Genomic DNA, 20,380 nt, shown 5'->3' with positions numbered 1-20,380 from the left:
AGCATGTTTTGATCTCTGTCTGACAAACAGGAGGTGCTTTGTCTTAATTTCTCTGATACTTCACTGAATTTGTTGTTCCATTCCACCAACAATGGTTGTTCCATTTTGAAGAGCATTAAGCAGGAACAAAAATTCAGCCATCAGTAAAGGGAAATGCAGGATTTGGAGATGCTTTGAAGGGCAGCTAAAGATGCTGTAACAAGTGAGGAGTTTGTGCTATAAGTTTCCTTCTTTTGAGAAGGAAGCTATGTGAGGGAATCAATAAATTAAAAGCATAAATGAATAAAATTCATGTGCAATTAATGTTTGCACTGAATTTGACCACCAGATCTGTTCTTTGCTTGTAGCAATAACAAACTTTGTGTTTGAGATTAGCTACCAAAAAAACCTTAGTAATTTGCACAACTGAGTTTATTTTTACTCACTATTTTTAGATTTAAAACCTCAGAACAAACAAAAACGCCAAAACGCCAAAAACAAATAAACAAATGCATTTTATTTGGGTTTGCAGATTGAAATATTAAGGAAATTGCAGTTTTTAGGCAGATGATGCCATCCTGATTTTGCCACTTGGTTTGTACATTCTATAATACAAATTAAGCTATTCTACAAAAAAATTTTCCAAAGTCAGTGTGCTCAATGCTCCCAGGATGGATGAAAATATATATTTGTATAACATACTGTTCTTTTATAATTTGCTTCTGCAAAGAAAGTTTTTTAATCTCTACTTTTCAGGCATATAGTGTTGTGCAATGAGTGAAGCATTTCTCTTGAAAGTTATTTCTTTATAGAATTTGAGTCTACAGGAGGAATTGAATATTTTTTATAGAAGCTATTTTTTTTTTCTCACATTATTAAAAGTAAACTAAAACTCCATCTTCTTCTGTCAGCTGGATTTCTTAGCTAAACTCTCTCATTATGAGTGGGTCACATACTTTCTGGAAATTGCGCTCCCCATTAGAAACACTGTCTTTGGACAGCCAAGCTAGTAGGGGAGAAATAAGTGAGAATTATGAGATACACACCTCAGACAACACTGAACAGACAGTGCTCAAAATCCAAATACACTTGATCTAAGCTAACAAAATATTTTGCTTTCAGGGTAACGGAATTAAGTTTTGTCTTCTGAAATAATGCAGCTTTAAAAAAAATCAGTACATTAGCTGTGAATCAGCTGTATGTAGAAATTTAACATTTTACCTGCTTATCGATGGAGAACATTGGTAGCATAAGAGTATCTGACACTCTAAGTCAGATCCCTTCCAAAGGACTGGCTACACAGGCACTTGCACAGCAGGTGCACATATGTCCCTGCTCTCAGTGTGAGCTTCTTTTAGCTTTGAATTCATCCCATTCTGCACAACAAGTGTGATAAAAATGGACAGAATATGGTGTTAACTAGTTTTCTTCTTTGAGTAGCCATGCTAGCTTTCAGATTTTTTCATATTTGCTGTTTTCAACTGCCTGAATGAACAGCCTTAGCGTACATGATAATAGCTGGTCTTGTCTGGGAGTGAAATGATGCTTATTTCTCTTTTTTTTTTTTTTAGCAAATGCATTGTTTGGTGAACAGGTGAATAGGGAGAAAAGGGATTGATTCAGCAGTAGCATTCCTTGCCTGTGTTAATATTTGTGAAATAGGTGCTAAATTCTGAGCTTCTGTAACTTGTGCTTTGTGAATTCACCCAGTATTTTCCTTTTCATATCTGCCTGGTTTTCATATAATTTCAACACATCCTTACCCAGCATGTAAGCACTTGAAATTTTTAAGTCTTACAAGGGAAAGCAGTAATCACAGGAAACATTATATGTACTTATGACTTTTTGCCCCCTAATGAGAACCTTCATCTTCATTCTCAAATTACTTTGTTTGCTCTTAGCTGGATTTTGCATCTGCAGAATGTTTTTTGTGGCTTTTTGTGCCCCATGCACTCAGTCCTTTCAGGAGGGAAGAGGTCATGTTGTTCTGAAGGCACATGAAGTCACATCCGGATAAAGTGACATAGGGAATTAGAACACTGATAGGCATGGGAGATACTGCAGGAGATAGCACAATGGTTGGATCCTCCAAAATAGAAGTAATTTTGAAAATAATGATGTGTATTGATCATTCAGTAAATTCTAATGTGTTAATGGAAGAAACTGTCATAAGCCAAATTGATTCTTACAAAGTGTATCAAGTGATGAATTCGGGGAACTCAGTGACGGCACATCTAATGCAGTCAGGGATTTTTTAGGCTCACATGAACTAAAAATGTGCTTATAAAAGTCATTTAGCATTCTACAAAACATATATTTTTAAATATCAGTGAATTTATTTAATCTGCAAAGAAGCAGCAACAGCTTTATTGGGTCTGTGTGTTTTTATGATTTTACAGTAAGAAATATTTTTAGATCTTTGCAATTCTTGAGTTTCTAACAGGATCCAAATTGGCTGGAAAATTAAAGAAAATATTTGTTTACTTTTCTTTTTAGAATGTAGGTGAAATTAAGCTGGTGATACGTATTAATTAATTCCAGTTAATTCCATTACTTTAGAGTACCCTCTTTCTGAGCATAAAATCAGATAATTTTAGTTGACCTGAAAGTGTACTTGCACTAAAAACTTGGTACTGTCTTCTGTAAGTAGTTATAGCAAGTGACAGCTCCTGAGCATGGTGACACTGGGTGAATATTTTCCGTTTAGAAAATGACATTTTTGGAAATTAAAATGAACAACATCATTTCACATAATAAATGCATTCCTTTTTCTGCAAGGTTGAAAGTTGAGTTGCTCCTGTGTTCCACCTCAGTCAGTAGTGCTGTCACTGCTGGTGTTATCATTCGGACCTGGCTACGGGGTTGGGCAGGCTGAGCAGTTCTTTGCACTTGAAGGGCTCCCAGCAAGCCAGATTAAGCAGCAGCATAATTCACCAAAATGTATAGGAGTAAAGAGCTCCTTCCAAGCACTCCCTCAGCCCCTGTGAATGTTCTACCATATGTGACAGAGTTAATGCACTGTCAAGTTCATGTAGTTATGACAGGTCATGTAAGACCTTGAACTTAAATTTCTGCTACCACAAAAAAAAAATAGTATTCTGATATCTATCCCCCCCCCCCATGCTTCTGACATTTAGTGGTTTTGTGGAATTTGAGTGATATTCTTTGAGTATATGTTACCTTTTTTTCTGCTTTTCTAAATAGTAATTGAAACAACACTCAGCTCCATTGGAGGTCAAAAATTACTTTCAATTTAGAAATTTTATGTTACATTTTCAGCATACCAGATTAAAAATGTGCATATCAATGTGGTCAGAAATACTGTAATTTAAAAATAACGCTGATTTGGTAAACCATGATTTTTTTATTCATTCATTATGCATATTCCCATCCTGGATGCTGCTAATAGATGTTGGATTGCTCTCTGAAATTGTGAACACTTTCTATGTTTGTGTGATTAAACCTGGTTTTATAGTCAAATGTTGTAAGTACAGTGGTAACCAACATAACTGGCCTGTGAGTATATCTGGTGTCCGCATCCAGGAGTTTCATAAATTTAATTTTCATTGCGATTTTCATAGATTTTGTCATTCACTGAATCCACATAGCTATGACAAAAGTGAATACAAGTAATAAAGCTTAATGTTTAAGGGCTGTGGGGGGGGGGGGGGGGGAATAGTGTTTACAGAAGACCAAACATATCTGAATTGTCATCAAAATGTATTTTTATATATACCATATTTTGAAATAGTCCTAGGTATTAATATTTATACTTAAAGTTCCCAAAAATGGAATACACTTTAAGTCTTAACTCCTTGGGATTTTAAATCCACCATTGTAAGCATTATTCCTCTGTGATTCCTTTCCTTATTAGCAGCTTGAGTAAATTTACAGCCTTTAAGCCATGTTTTTACAAGAACCCTTACCACTTAGCTGGGTGCATCTACTGTTAGTTAAGGTGCTTTTATTTACCATAGTTGTGCAATTACATGCTGACAGATCTGATCTCTTGTATTTAATAATTCACAATATGGGTTTTATGTCAGGATTATATTCACAGAGTCCAAACAAAAAAACCCATCCGACCAGACAAAAAATAGACAATGTTTCAGTACTTCACAGTCCAGAGACTGTGAAGACAGAAACCCTTTTAAATGATGATGAGTCATAGGGCCTGCTCCATTTCCAGAAACATTCTTTTGTAGTTCTGCACAGAACAAGATAAACTAGGTTATACTTAAGTGACCATTAAAATAATTTGACTTGCATTCTTTAGAAGAACAGAAAAAACCTTGCAGCCTTTTCTTACAGATTTACATTTGTGTATATTTTCAGTAAGTCACTGCTAAGTCAGTAAAGAGTTTGCTTAAAATAATGCTGTAAACCACTACTAAAATACTTACGGAAATTTGCAGTAATTAAACAGATACTAATTGAACCTTGGAGACTATTTTATGCTATAGCAAACAAGATATCAAATTTAATATAAAATTATCATGGAATAATACTATTTCAAAGCACTATATGGATGTAAACAGTGTTAGTGTTGAATCCTAGATTGTAAATGGTGCATAAATAAAAATTTTCATTAGCACAGTAACAGGTAACCTGCCATGTTTCCCCCAGAAGGATTATTGCAGAAAATGGCTCTGTTCCTTGTTCAAGTAAAAGCACAAATTCCCTGACTTGTCATTTTAGCACACAGCCTCATTTTCTACCAGTACCTGACCCAGGGGCTGCATCTCCTGCTCTAAAAACTTTGTCTCCTTTATTTAACTGCCTATTGAGTGGGCAGCTCAATAGGCAGTTAAATAAAGGAGACAAAGATTTTGAAGTGTACTGTGATGGAGTTTAAAGTTTGATGTCACAGCCTGGTAATAGCATTGTTGCCTTAGCAATAGCACTATAGAAAAAAAACGTAGAAAAATACAGAAAAGCTAACTTGAGAAAAATGCATGTTCTGTTGGAGGAAAAAGGGAATGATACAAAAACTAAAAGTTAAAGTATTGAATTGAAACATAACATTTCAGCAAGGTGATCCAGTATGCTAGTGTGTAACTGTTGCCAGTATTTAGAAAAGAGGAGTCCCTTGCTGCCTGGACACCTCAGTCATGTAATTTGGTAGGGCGAGAAAAGCTGATGGTAGTTCCTTTTAGCTTCTCATATTGGCTCTTAGAGCAGGAAGCCTCATTGCATAGGAAAGTATCCTGAACGTGCTGAAACAGCAGATGTGCCACACATGTGAGAGAGGCGCTTCTAAAAAGAGAATGGAAGGAGATGTGGGATTTTAGGTTTCTCCCTTGTGAAACAGTGCTGTTTTCAGAGAAAAATCATCCATTAATTATTTCTATATTTATCTGAGTTGACAGGTTTCCAACAAGAGTGCAAAACTCTCTCAAGACCACTTCACGTATCATACTGCCCTTTAGACTTTAAGCCAAGACCGATGTCTGCAGATCTGCTCCTGCATCACACAGTGCAGGAGCCCTTTGAAAAACACCGTATCAGTTGTTTGTCTGCCTTTGCTGACAGGGCAGATGTTACGTATAGTGATGGCTGGGCCATGAGGCTGATGAGGGTGCCCTTGAACATACTTATAAGCACAGGGAAGATGTCTTTCCAAGAGTATGGATTTTATCATCCCAGGCTTGATCCTAAAGGCAAAGCTGACATTAACAGGCAGTGCAGTAGGAGCTGCTCTGTAGGTGAGTTGTCAAGAGGAGCCAGCACACAATCAATGTATATGTCAGAGTATTTTGTCTGAACTAGCTTCAGCCTAGTCCCATGGAGTAAATGCCCATCAGCAGTCCTGGGCGTAACTGCTGGCTTGACTTGGTCCAAAAGGAGTTTGGTTCATGCTCCAAGATACCTGCAATGGGAATCCAGGTACAGCTGGTGTGGGAGGATGGAAGTCTTGCATCAAACTGGTCCAAACTAAGACATGAATGTGGACAAACGTCTTGACTTCATTAGTAAACTGGGAATTTGGATGTCTGTACTCCAGAATTCTTCTTCCCAGAGCAGCATGGCAGAGGCTGCAGCACCTGGGCTGCTACCATTTGTTTGAGTCTAGGGCTTGAGATTATTTCCCCAGAACTGCACAGTTCTGTACTTAAAATCCTTTTACTCTCCTCATTTTTTTTCAGTTACAAGTAACAACACTTGGAGTACAGAAAAAGCTCATTGCTGCACTGCTTTAAAAAAAAGTCGACTTTTCGTAGATGCCTTTTCATATATGTTTTTTTTTTCTCTTGAAAAGAGAAAAATGCATTTAAAAGGTACCTTTTGTGTAAGTTGCAAAACCCACTAATATTGACAGTAAGGGATGCTAGACTCTTGAAAGAGCAAAAAATATGTATGGACATATTTTTAAATTGTCTAGAATTCATTAGTTTTTAGATCTAAACAAAAGTACAATCCTGTGTACTTTTAAATTTTAAAGAAGCAATTACTATATAAGTCAGTATAAAATTGCTAGGAGTTGCTATTCAATTAGAATCTATCACATCAAGAAAAACAAATCAGGCAGCACTCTCTTTTATGTGTCCAGATGCAACACTTCTGCAGTTTGCCAGAGTGTAGGTGGCAGTGACAAAACCATGAAGTCATTACTGACTTACAGGGTCTATGTATGAAAATTACAGAATACCTTCCATTATTCAGAATTGGTTTCATCTCCTGACTGTTGCTGCTTCTAAAAATATTTTCTGTGGTGCAGTATGGAAAACGGTACTTTAAATTCCAATAAGGGCTTTTTGTCTTGTAGCCAGTCTTTTATTTGTTCTTTCTATTGATACATCTGTCATGATGATATTGAAAAGACTTTCACTAACTTGCATTTACTTTTCTACATGAATTTAGGCCACTGAGCATTTGGGACCTGGGGGCTTACAGGTCCCTTTAGTGTGATAGTCATTGTTGACTGATTTTTTTGTACATCAGAACTATGTTCCTTCAGATGTATAATTTCAGCATGCACAGCACGTGGTAATATTCTTGGATTTGAAGCTTCAGCTGCATGAAGGAGTCTACATCTCTTTCTGGTGGGCCTGATGGTGGTTGAAATAGAAGTTGTAATAATACAAATAATAGGTGCCATGAAGGAAACCTAAATCTTTTGCTCGCAGGCATGGAAATGGTAGCATTTCTAGTAAGAATAACATGAGTCTTCTTGTGGGTTTACAGTGGTGCTGGGGCCTCAAAGAAAACAAATCCTGGGAATTGCTTCTAGTCAAGATGCTTTTCTGTTAGTTACATATCCAAATTTTATTTTTACAAGACTGACTGATTTCTCTGTGCTTACATTTCTCCATCTCTTAATTCAAAATAACGGTTTTTCACTTTGAGAAGAGCTTCCAAATAATCCATTAGATTGAGCTGCCAGTTAGGTTTATGCAACATACACTTTACATCATGACAGTGCTGGGGTATACATTGTAGAAATATATCTGATGGCAATTAAAATTATGACACTTGATCACTGCTCACATGAAATATAATTTACATCAGTGTCTGAGCAGCTGTTACATGAGTGTGCACTTTAGGGTAGGATAGGATGTATTTACCTTTTGTGTTACTATTGTAATGATTTCTTAATTAAGCTTAATTTCTTATAGGAGGTACTGAAACAGCTACAAGGAAGTATTGAAGATGAGGCAATGGCATCTTCTGGACAGATTGACTTACTGGAACGACTTAAAGGTAAATCTAGAATTATATTTTAAGTAGATTAGTTTCTTTGTCCATTGTTTATAGTTTGGGATAACATTTTCGAAGTCATTTGTATCTTCTTTTCAGTGCTGAGCTTGATAATTAGGCATAGTCTCAGTGCCTTAATATTTTTGCTAACCATTTTAAGACACATCCTCAGAGAAAAAGTCTCCATTTGTACTTTTGCTACTGTAACTCTAGAATTTCATATTAATTGCATTTGATATATCTCACATTTGTTTCTTCAGAAAAAACAGTTAATGTTGGTGTAGTTCCACCGATTTTCTATATTTGTTTGTATATCCTGCCCTCTCCATGTCATATTACTGGAATTGTTTCTGTCATTCTGCAAATTTATGGTCCCTTCCCTATAGCACGTGCTGGAATGTGTGTATCCCGTTATATGGGAAGTGCCAGCAAGCCCAGACCACTAACTTCCTGTATACATTCATCATCCCTGTCTCTGACCCAGAAATTCCATAGGAGTGTCTAAGACCCCTGTGATGAACAGGGTATTCATCTGTTACATGATAGTGAAACATTTGCAGGATCTCTGGAAAAGAAATTGTTAGGAAGTGGGCTACAAGGTAATTCACATGATGTTTATGCAAAACTCTGCCCCTTTCTTAAGTCCTCTAAGAAGGAGGCAGGCAGGCTTTTATAGGATACTTGTTCTGATTGCCAGGATTGTTGTTTGGCCATCTGCTCAGATTACTGCTGTTCTCCGAGTCCGCTATATCCATTGTTTTTGTTCACAGTATTTTCACTGCGTTTCTGTGCAAAATGCTGCTGTAAAAAAGCACATGGATTTGTTCAGAAAGTAAGAAATTAAGATAGAAATGATCTTTTAAGTTTATGCTACTGAACTTTCAGCTCTGAAAAATGTTTGCTGTTTATTATCCAGAACTGAATTTGGAAAGCACCAGCTTCCCTGGTGTGAAGTTAAGGCCAAAGATGTCGGTGCGCTCGTATGGGAGCCGGGAAGGGTCCGTGTCGAGCCGCTCAGGGGAGTGCAGCCCAGTCCCCATGGGGTCATTTCCAAGAAGAGGCTTTATGAATGGAAGCAGAGAAAGCACTGGTTACTTAGAAGAGCTAGAAAAAGAAAGGTAAATTTATTTGTTTATTCCTCCAGTATGGATTGACTTCTCATTTTAATGTGGAAGCTTACTGATACACCAAATATTTTGCTGTCATGAATATGGTTTTGATCAGTGGTGTATTTACCTGTCATTTACCTTGACAGGTAAGAAACCAGGAGTCTATGTTTTATTTAGATGCGCATGGAAAAAAATATTTTTAAAATCATGAAGTATCATTCAATTTCTACTGTTTCGTTTGTGCATTTCATTGTTACTCTTTGTTGGCTGAAGTTTTTTTTTGTTTTGATAAGCAGGTTATCACTGTCTGAAATATGTTTAAATAGTAAAGGTGGAGTGTTCTAGCCCCCTCCATATCTCCTCACCACTGTTGATAAATGCTGAAGCTGTAACAATGGGATGGTGAAATAGTTTTCTCTCTTTTGCAAATGGTTATTAAGTACCATAAATGGTTTATCAATTATTTACTATTAGCAGACACTTACCTAGTGACTTTACTCTCTCAGCAAATATATCAGCTAAACAAAATACATGTTCTTATCTTCAAGGTGTTGTTCCCATCAGACATTTTGTGTTGATAAAATCGTAGAATTTCTTTTCTTGAAAGGCAGTGGTACCCATTTATAGGAAGAACGTACTTTCAGGTCATTATACAGAATGGTAGCACTTTATCAGTCACTTACAAAGGAAATGCAAAGTAAGAGATGTGCAGCTGTTTCCACTGAATTCATCTTTGTTTCTTAAAATTAATTTGACTGAAGTAACAGATGTTTTCAGAAGCCTGTCTGCAGGACAGGGCTTCCTAAAGATTTGATTCTACTTAATGGATGGGGTACCAAGCTGTGGGCTGCAAAACCAAATAAACTGGAACACAGTATTTTTATGCCTAGTATACATTAATAAGCAATTTGAAGTTGTAATGGAAAAGCTTTGTGGGTAACAAGTGCTTTGTGGATCGCCCTCTAGAAACCCCTCCTCTTAAAGGATTTTCTCTGAAGATCAGCAAAATTTTTACAGCCAAGACCTGAAAGGATGATGCTTTTCTTCCAAGATCTAGGTCCCTGGGGGTTTTTTTGGTCCTATCAGCAGAATAAAAGTAATTTCCCATGGGTCCATACTGAGCCTGTTCTAGCTGCCACTCTATTTTTTACCATCTCCTAGCCAGGACCACCACTAATGATACTTGTTCTGTTGCATAAAATGTAGTCTCCTGAGGAGCTGTATAAGAATATTTAGGAATTTGGGAAACTATCTGCTTGTTCATCTCAGTCTTCAAGAGTCTGATGTGTCTGTTATTTACTGTCTTAACAAACTGTGCATTTGTTTGTATTCTTCCAGTGCTATATTTTACTATGGATGATGCTACACTCTTTAAACACAGTTGGAACTTCCAGTGTGGTTCCAGTGAACTCCTGCTCACTTGGAACAAGCAGCATTTTTAGCAGCCAGAGTTCTTTAAGATGATTAGCACCTCTGATTTGTGATCTATGATCCTTCTCCATCATGGTGGATTCTGAGGTGATAGTTTTTAGGACATTTTTCTTGGCAGTGAAGACGCCTTAGGCAGTGAACCAGTCTGTGTTCCAAATAACACTGGAGAAAAGGGATGAGGATGTTTTAATTTCAGAGTAGCTTAGACGCTGTTACTGTCGTAGCTGATGGGGTAAATATTTGTGCTGTGGAGAAGATGGATGTATGGAGGCATGGCCAGATCACATCTGGCTTCACTAGTGAAGCTTCATTAGTGAAATGATGGATAATCCAAAACTGCTCTGTTCTTTAAGCTGTTTCAGGGTACATGTGGAAGCATGTAGGGCATTGATAAGAATCCTGGGTAGCCAAAAATGAATAAAATCTTGGGGAGGAGGGGTATCAGACTGTGCATCTAAAATCACTACCATTTCTAAAATTAAACTTAAAAATTAAAATTCTTTTCGTGTGTTTTGTGTATGAACTTGTTTGGCATATTTACTAAATTTCTGTGTATCTAAATGTATATATTTGCTAATCAAGTTTTGACTTTTGCACTTAAACAGACTTTCAAGAGCTTTTTGAACTTGACAAGACTAAAATAATTTAGAATAAAATAACACTTTCCAGACATATGCAGCAGGAGACCATTTCCATTCAGTATTTTAACAGGCTGGCACAATATATGTTATTTATGGGCAACAGTGTTTATGGGAGGACTAAATTATGTATTTAAATATTTACAGCAATTCAGTGGGCACCTGGCATCCAGTCAGGGTCAACCCACCGCACTTGACTGAAGGTGAACTTCTGAGAGGAAGACAGTTTATCAATTGATTCACCTGCCAGAATAAAGATTAAATTATTGGCACATATCTCATTTGCTTGGCTCCCCTCTAATTCTAAAGTTTAAAAAAAACAAAGAGAAAAAAAAACCAAGAGAAAAATGGGCAGTGGCAGCACTGTGCTTTTAAATTGCCAGTTTAGAATACTCTAATAATGAAATATCTCTTGCTTTCTCTGGCTATTTCCAGGAATACTTGGTAAGAGCATCATATCAACAACAAAACTTTTCAGAGTACACTGCAGGTTAATTTTTGTGTTTACCCGTGGCAATTTAGCAAATTTAATAATCTCACCTTTTTAAATTCTGTAATTGGCCACTAAAGATTACAGTCTTCTGTGAAATTTAATATATTTTTATATATTTTATATGAAAGTGTTTGTATGCCTTCTTTATTCTTTCTGGTTCATGCCATTTCCTTTTTTATTTCTTTAATGTTGATTTGGAGCATTTTCTATCTTTTGGCTGGTTGGTAAAACTTACCTCAAACTTTACAGCATCAGCAATGCTTTTCAAGATTTTATTTTATCTCCCACCAATTGAAGTAAAAGTATTAATTATAGTTGTAATTTACATAATGTAAGTAGAGTCGTATATAGTTTGTTTCTCTTCTCCCTTTTAGTCAGGAATAATATTGACATAATTATGCACAAAATATTTGCTAAAGAAGTCAAGAGTTTTCTGCATTCATTCAGCTTCCTCTATTGTTTGGAGCTTCAGAAGTGCCACATGAGAGGTCTTTGAAAAATTCACCCTTCAGAAGAGCAGCTCAAATTGAAAACTTTTTGTTAACTCATAAAAATAGCGTCAAGTTCCAAAAGCTTTCTCCATTTGCTTTGCTGGATTCTCTGTGAACTTGACAGGGTATGACACAGAACAGAATTTTCTCTGATGAAAAAAAGTGAAAGTCGTAATGTAGACATCTTGGGGGTATAAAAAAGATGGAATAACTGCACTGTTTTTTTCCATCTTGTTTTTAATTACCAGTGGCAGCTCTTCCACTTAAAATCCTCTCCTAACCCTGAGAAACTCCAGGAGGCTGAGAAGCAGCTGTACTTCTGGTTAGAGTAGTATCTGAGAGTAGTGTTCAACGTGGGGAACAGCTTATCAGACACATCTACAGAAAACTGCTGCTTATTGCGGTTTATTTTCAAGGAAACTGAAGTGCAGCCTGCTGTAGTTGTAGCAACCTTTCAGGTTCTGTGCTGAGAGAACTTAAAGAGTGTTAAACCTGCATTCTTACAGAGCAGTGATACCAAACTAGTAATCCCAAATGAAGCATCACTTCAGAAGACAAAATGACAATATTAAATTAACAAGTCGCCCTTGGGTCATGCATTATGTTATTTATGCAGCACTGATGGTTTCTAAGTTATTTTCTTGCTTCCAGCACCCATTGTGCATGTCCAAACAGATTGAATGACACACTGTCTCACATACTGAATACCCTACGTTTCATTAGAGGAACTTAATCACATGTTTATTTAGCTGAAAGTAACCCCTCTGGTTTCTGCTACCAGTTCTTTGACATCCAGAGGCAGAATTAGTCAGTCCTTTCACGTTTGCAAGTCCTCAAAAGTGAAAATACTTTTTATAAGGATTGCATTATTGTGCTTTTGAAAATTTTATTTCACAGCCTGGACACAACTGGTGCCTGGGCACTCAAGGTGGTGAAAGGGGAAACTTTCTGGAAAAAAGTGGAAATGCAGAATTCCACTCTGTCCGGAGATTAGGGCTGTGTGGCAAGAGAATGGGCAGGTGGGAGGCAAAAAAAGCTTTCTCAATGAACTTTTCCCAAGCACCATCTATTAGTTTTGCCTTCAGTCTGTCTAAAGGACTTTAGGAATTTCTGCCAGCCACATCCTTGTGACTGAAGAATTACAGCTGTCCTGTGATACTGCTCCAGTTACCTGCCAAATTATGGTAATTGTTACTTCTTTTCAATAATTTCTATTGTAAACCTTGGCATCCTTAAAACAAAACTGTTTCAACATGACTATTGGATCAAGTCTGGAAATTTATGTAATTTTGTTCATGTTTACAAACATTTAGCACTCCTAGATGTGTATGGTTTTCCAGTCTCCAATTGAAGGGGAGGAATCCTCTCATTTAATTTTCCATTTGCAGGGCAGGCCAAGACACTTGTATAGGATATGGAATAAATGTAAATCATCAAAATTAGCTTGAAATATTTTTAAAGCAGGAAATAAGTCAAACAGATTCTTTTAAATACAAATTTTAAAATTCTTTCTTCTTTGTTTTGTGTGGAAGATGGATTACCATCTCAAATAATGCCTGTGATGCATTATCATAATAGTCAGGGGAAATTTGTACTTTTGTTGTATGCTGTGTAATTGTTCCTTAATGATTTACAGTAATTATTTAATAATTAATGTATTTGTGTGCTTTATAAAGGTTCATATGCTCTTGCTCAGAACTGCCGCAGCCAGAGAGGGATGCAAAAGTTAAGGGATGGGAAATAATACTGGGCAAACTTGTATGCAACTTTCTGTCTTCTGGCTAAGTGTTGGTTTTTGCAATTTCTGTTAATGAGCAATATTAAAACATCAGAAGGAAGAACAATACTCACAGAAAGCATTAGAAAGAAAATAATAAATTTGTATTTTAAATAGAGTGCTTTCTGTTTATTCCTACTAGACAGATTTTGCTAAAAAAATTTAGTATCTATTTTGAGGAGTATTGTAGACATGAGCATTATTTTACTATATTCATAAGACTTAGAATTATATAAAATTCAGTTCATGAAGTGTTGATAAAGTAGCATGTGAAATTTTTAATATGTTTTTCCCTGATAGTCTGCATATATTACTCATTTTGTCTTTCCCAGTTATTACTCAGGTATGCAGAGTGCTTATGATAACCATTTAAAATAAAGTTTCTTACAGCTGCAAACGTATCTTGTCTATAACATTTGCTGGAAAATACTGGTTTAAAATATTTTAGACACTCACAGAAATGGCTTGGTTTGTGTGCTTTACCCATAGTTTTGCTATAGGTGACAAAATGAGTAAAAGGACAGTGCAAAGGTGAAGATTCTCGATTCAGTAATTCAGGATTGAGGGTTGTACATGTTTCTTTGACAGACCTTTTCTTAAATGTTTGCACTATGCAAAATATATTTTTGAAAGAAGCAGGGTACAGGTTTACACACCACGAATAACTGGTTTTGCTTTCACAAAATGTCTCTTAGCTTTGGATTTTGAAGTGGGTTTTTTTGAGAAATATGTATATTTTTCTCTCTCATAGATGAGGACCTGAAATGCTTAGCACAGAGGAGTGCATAGGTTGATTAGCCAGGGCCAGGGAACTGGGCTCAAATGGCTCCTTAGTGCCATCTTCAAACTTCCACATGGAAATGAGGTGTTAATGGTGAGAAACTTCCTCCTTCTGTTTTAATAGATCTCTGCTGCTTGCGGAACTTGAGAAGGAAGAGAAAGAAAAGGACTGGTATTACGCCCAGCTTCAGAACCTGACTAAAAGAATTGATAGTCTTCCCCTTACTGAAAATGTAAGTACCTTCTGAGTGCTTGGTGAGGTGTCTCATGCTACAGTCTCTGTTTAGATGCTGTTTGTATTTTATTAATTTGGTGGCATTCTCTACTATCACTTTAGTTCCAAATTTTTTTCATTCAGTACGTAATGATAACTGAGCCTAAATAATGCATTTCATATAGAATTTTACACATCAAAATTCATACATGTCAGTATAAATGTCAGTGAAAAGACAGCAACATTAAGACGTCATTGTGACAAATTAATCGCATGTCAGTACACTTCCTTAACTCTCTTCTTCCCTGTTCTTTTATTTGATGGATTTTTCTAGTTTTGAGAATAATATTAGCATATGACAACGTGCACAAGAGCTGTTTTTTATAACAATCAGTAAAGTGATTCTATAGCAGGTGTTTGCTGTAAGCTTTTACCTTGGCACCTCCAAACTATTTATAGTCAAGTCACTGTTATCTGAGATAATAAAAATGTCTGATATCCCACATAATGCAAGATTTCCTGTTAGATGTCAGCAACATGGATGTATCTGCAGTGCATCCTTCACACATAGAGTTGGGAAGGTGTGGTTGAGAGAGTCACACCTGATGAAGGATCAGTCAACCTTCTGGAAATGGAAAGAGACAGCAGAAACACTTCTTCAGTGGGCAGAAGTAACACTGCGTCATGGCTGAGCTTAGCAGAGCACCAGAACCAAGGGAGAAGGCCTGAAAAAGATTTTGAGGAACTGCAACCCATTCTCAAAGCACAGTCAGCTGTTTCTGTGTCACTTTGTCATAGGTTTTTAAGTTGTCTCCTCTGTTCCATAGATAATGAATTCACTTAGCTACTCTTAGGATTAGAATGCATTACTTAACATCTACACTAAAGGTCTTTTGTGGCAATTTATATCCATTACTACTTAGGCCAGACACAGCAAAATGACAGGTCCCATTTGGTCCTTGCAGATGATTGTCTTGTTTTGATTTTTCTGAATTGACCTTGGTGAAGTCTTCTGGAAAGACTGCTCTTGGAAACTCATTTATTTTCAGACTGAGTGATTGTCCAAAGCCAGTGAAGAGCTTTGCTCCTGCCTTGAAATTTCTTTTAGTTCAAAAGTCCCTTAGGCTGTATTGCTGCTCTTGGGTTTAACACTTGTGCTCTTTCACCAGGGTAGTTAGAAATAATGTAAATAGCAGCTGTATGAATACCACCACTATGTGCAGTAGCTTAATACATCTGAATATTTTTGAAAATGCCAATTCAGATGGCACACATCACAGTTTTGTTGGTAGCAGCCAGATGTTCCTGTGAGCAATTATACTTTCTCAATGCTTATTTATTATATTTAGTCATTTGACAAAACTCAGGTATAGTCTGCTGGTTGAACATTGTTGTGTACTTGTTTTTCATAATGCAGTCATATTTTAAGAATGTATTACTGTGTTTTGTTTGTTTATGAAATTTGTTGTAGAAAAGTAATAGTTCTGCCTTTTGTTCTGAGAAATACATTGGTTACATCAATGTTATTTGCTAAAATGCCTTCCCTGTACTCTTGTTTCAGTTCTCCTTGCAAACAGATATGACCAGAAGGCAGCTGGAGTACGAGGCCAGGCAAATCAGAGCTGCAATGGAGGAGCAACTGGGCACTTGTCAGGACATGGAGAAGCGAGCCCAGGTAGAGTTTGTCTTTCACCATTAAAAGCAAGGGAAAAGGTTTTCCTGCATATTTATTAAATTATTGGTAATTGTACCTTTAAACTGTGTGTAAACACAGCACTTAGTTAGCCTTTCAAATATACAACTAGGAATCAGGACATAGGAAATAATTACTCAGCAAAAAGTACCCTCATCTGCCTGTTGTAAATAATCCTTTTTATTCAGCAGATGTAAACAATTTATCCAAGAGAAAATACTTTTTAATGATAATTTCCTTACAATTTACTATCATTTTAGCTTTAGAAAAGCCAGTGTATTTGCAGCTGCTTAATTTTGCATCTTTTTGCTGGGTTTCTTCATGCTTCTATGTCTGGGATAAAATCCAGCTACTGTTCTTAATTTTCCTTAGCCAGAAAAGATGTATCACAAGATGTTCAAGTAAAATGTAATTCACATACTTATCTGGAAGTTGTTTGTTCTCACCAGGAGTTGTTTTGCATTCATGATGAGGATATGTACATATCTAACCACATGGCCCACACATTTGGAAGTATAAATTAGAATGCAGTCATGTGCAAATCGTAAATTAAATAATCAGTTGGTTGCTGGTTATAAAAAAGAATCCTCCATAGTAGGAAAACAATTTGAATTATTTATTAGCATTTATTTCTAGACATACTGAGTAACCAACTTAGTAAGATTTAGGGTTTTTTGGTGAATGACGATAATCAGTTTTTTCAGTGCAAAGTCTTCTTAGGCTCTATCTCCCTCACTAGGTTGACTCAACACAAAATTTTGCTACATGAGAAGCATTTCTAATTTGGTTTTACATTTAAGGTAAAGCAGCTGTTCTAATTACAAGAGGTAATCAGTATAGTTGCTTTAAACTTTAAAGTGAGTAATCTAGTAGGACTTCTCCAAAAATTCCTACAGTTGGAAGTATTTAGCCAAAGAGATACCCTGCAGCTGTTGGGTTGTGTGTGCAGGGCCGTGCAGGGTTTGTCTGTGCTGATGTTCTCAGGCAGGCACAGGTTCAGTGTGTTTGGGGAGTCGCTGGCTCTGATCTGGGAGCTGTAAGGCAGTTACCAAGGTTTATCAGCAGGGGTGATGCCCTCCACAGTTTCAGCTGTGCACTTTGTGTCAGCCTGTCCCAGGTGAAGATCCTGGACAGCAAAACTCCCGGGAAACTTCTACTGCTGTTAACAGGCTTAAGTGAGAGGAAGGTGAATTAAGCTAAATAGAAATAAGCTAAACAGGCTAGGCTGCTGATGGCAGCATTCTAAATGCAGTCAGGCAGGGATCAAAAGAAATTATTCAGACACGCAACTTGCTGTAGTTTTATCACTGTATGGAAGTTATCAAGCTGACCATGCATTTGCTTCTTCTGTGATTGTTGGGGGTTTTAAATTTGGTGGGGAGAAGAATGCTGCCAAGATGATGTTGAAACATTTTATGGGTTTCTGAATTAATGTTTGACATGGGGTCTGTCACAGCTGTTTCACTGTCTCTCTGTATGTGTGTAACACTTACACACTTGCAGAAATTACAGTGCCTATTGTGATTATATATAGACTATTGAATACAAAGTAACTACTTCTACATGTGCTTCTTGTGAATTTAACTGGTAATTCCCCTTTGTTTCATTCTGCCAAGGACCAGTGCCAAAAATGTGTAGAAGCTCACTGATGTACAAATACCTAAGAGCAATTTCTATGTGGTTTCACTGTGATCTTTAAATTTGCAAAATGAAGCTTCTGTATTTGGCAAGGATATTCAACTTAGTAGTTTTACCATTTTCTTTCCGCTCCATATTTTCTTTCCACCCAAATTGATAGGGATATATAATACTATGCAAAATGTAGGCTGAAGGGAGGGAATATTTCAGCTACATAAAGACTGGCATTGCAGACATCTCTGAATTGAGTCCCAGAGATTGTTCTGTGAGGGAGCTGGTAACCTGCAGTTGCCCAGGTAGTCACTGCACTTTTCTGTGGCTGCCCTTTCTCGTGAGCCTTGAAACAATGGCTTTCTCCCATTTTTAGTGTGGCATGACTTGGCTTTGTTTCCTTCTGAAGCAACTTAACTCACAGCAGCTCACTGTTGATGTCTTCTATGAAAATTGTTCACAAGTACTTGCCCAGCAGTTGTTCAGAAAGATGAAAAAGAAGGTTGTTGGCAGTTTATTTCAGCTAGTTTAATGATTTATACTAATTTGTAAACTTGTAACTATTCTCTGATGCCAGTAATTTCACATAGTAGTGCTTACTTGAAAAAAAGGAAAAAAGCATTCTTAACGATGTTTTATTTTTACTTTTTTTATTTGTTCAAAGGTTGCTACTGTAGCAACCAATAGTTGGCAAGTAGCCAATATATTTAGTTATAAGTAGAAGCAAACTTAATTTCTGTAAGATATATTTTAAAATACTTCAATTCTAAGACTGAATTCATGTTCACATAGAATTTAGTTTTCAAGCCAGAACAAAAAGGATCTAATTTTTTTGAGGTTAAGAGTTCCTTAAAATCTTATGTTAAATTACCATTCTTATAAGAATTTATTCCAAGATCTCTAAAAGTTTGCTAAAACAGCAGAACACTAAAGATACAAGAAAATTTAGATCCCGGAGTTTCACACAGATAAACATTTCAGCACTGTTATATTTATATGGTGATCTTGTATATATGCCAAGCCATTAATGCATTTGTCTATTATATATGTTTATTTTGGAAAAAAACCCCAAACAAACAAAAAAGGCAGACAACATTTTAAAAACAAAACGTTATTCCCTGTTTTTACTTTTTATATAGTGATTATTTTTCTCTCACTGTGAGTGTGGAGGAATTTTATTTTTGCTTTGTTAGACATGTTACTGGGGCAGTGAAAACCAAATCATGTGTAACTTCAAATGTAAAGTTACTTTCTGCAACTATTTTATGTTTATAAAAATTACAAGTAAATACAATAATAAATGGGAATGTAGTATGAACAAATAGAAATCAAAGGTGGTATTTCTCAGGTTGATTCTAAAGTTAAAAACATTGTTGCTTGTTCCATTGTTTTGCCCATTTGCCATTAGGCTTCACCCCTTTGTGGCAAGAAATGCATCCCTTTTTTCTGTTCTGCAGTTTTTGGCACAAAGTACAGTCCTGGTTAGTGGAACTCCCCAGTTTCCCTGTACTAGAAAAAAGTTAATTAGAAGTATGATCTGGTGTTTAAATCTCTGGACTGAAATTGGAAAGGGTGGATAGAATTCCTGTCCCTTTGGAGGACTCAGTAATACTTGGCAAATCATGTAGTAGTTAATTGGTTTCATCTGCACAACATTTTTTTCCTTTGTTTAGGTGCATATATAAAGATACTCAGATATTCTCGATGCCCTTTATTGGCTACATTGCTGGTTACACAAAAAGAAACTTGATTTATGGGAAATTTTGGGGAGACCTGTGTCTTTTGAGTGCTTGAAAGGGGATCTGTAAGAAACTTATTAGCAGGGAATAGTGATGGGAGAAGAGGTAATGGCTTAAAATTAATGGAGAGTTGATTCATATTAGATGCAAGATAGAAATATTCTACGGTGGGAGTGGTGAAACACTGGAAAAGGTTGCCAAGGGGCAGCAGGGGCCCCATCCCGGAAACATTCAAGGTCAGACAGGGCTTTCAGCAACATGATTTACTTGAAGATGTTCCTGTCCTTGGCAGAGAGTTTTGAGTGGATGACCTTCCAAGGTCCCTTCCAACCCTGACTACTCTATAATTCTATGAAATTCAAGTCATTATTAAGGACAATGAGAGATGTATTTTGTTAGTCATGCATCATGTCACCAATATAGATATTCCCAGAAATATTTTTCTATTATCTTTCTAATACTTAAAAATTTCTTGAACTAGGAGCAAAGGGTGGGATAAATTATCTGTTTGCCTCTGTGCTGAAGCTTTTATGTATTTTCCAATTCTTTGCTTTACAAAATCAAATCCAATGTATAGCTTAAAGTTATACCTTTCTAGCTCTGCTGAATGTTGATGCTTATGGTGTTTTCCCCTCATCTGCTTCTGATGTGTGTTTCAGTAATTCATATTTTGTGGTTACATTTTATTTTTCTAAATTTTCTAGATAGC

At 36.5% G+C, this 20,380-nt stretch overlaps 1 protein-coding gene across 6 annotated transcripts in view; it reads left to right on the top strand.

Moving 5' to 3' along the window:
* APC (APC regulator of WNT signaling pathway) overlaps positions 1 to 20,380 on the top strand; it is a 94,929-nt gene that overhangs the window by 41,150 nt on the left and 33,399 nt on the right. For all 6 annotated transcript variants that reach the window (XM_026797723.2, XM_014272392.3, XM_014272393.3 and 3 more), the window contains 4 exons: positions 7,596 to 7,680; positions 8,594 to 8,795; positions 14,521 to 14,629; positions 16,172 to 16,285. In XM_026797723.2, the coding sequence (XP_026653524.2) occupies positions 7,638 to 7,680; positions 8,594 to 8,795; positions 14,521 to 14,629; positions 16,172 to 16,285 (468 nt within the window). In that variant the 5' untranslated portion in view covers positions 7,596 to 7,637. The remainder of the gene's footprint in view (positions 1 to 7,595; positions 7,681 to 8,593; positions 8,796 to 14,520; positions 14,630 to 16,171; positions 16,286 to 20,380) is intronic.

The sequence above is a fragment of the Zonotrichia albicollis genome, chromosome Z, assembly GCF_047830755.1.
Source record: "Zonotrichia albicollis isolate bZonAlb1 chromosome Z, bZonAlb1.hap1, whole genome shotgun sequence".
Lineage (NCBI taxonomy): Eukaryota > Metazoa > Chordata > Aves > Passeriformes > Passerellidae > Zonotrichia > Zonotrichia albicollis.
Note: the sequence above shows the minus strand (reverse complement) of the source record. Positions and strands in the feature narration are given on the sequence as shown.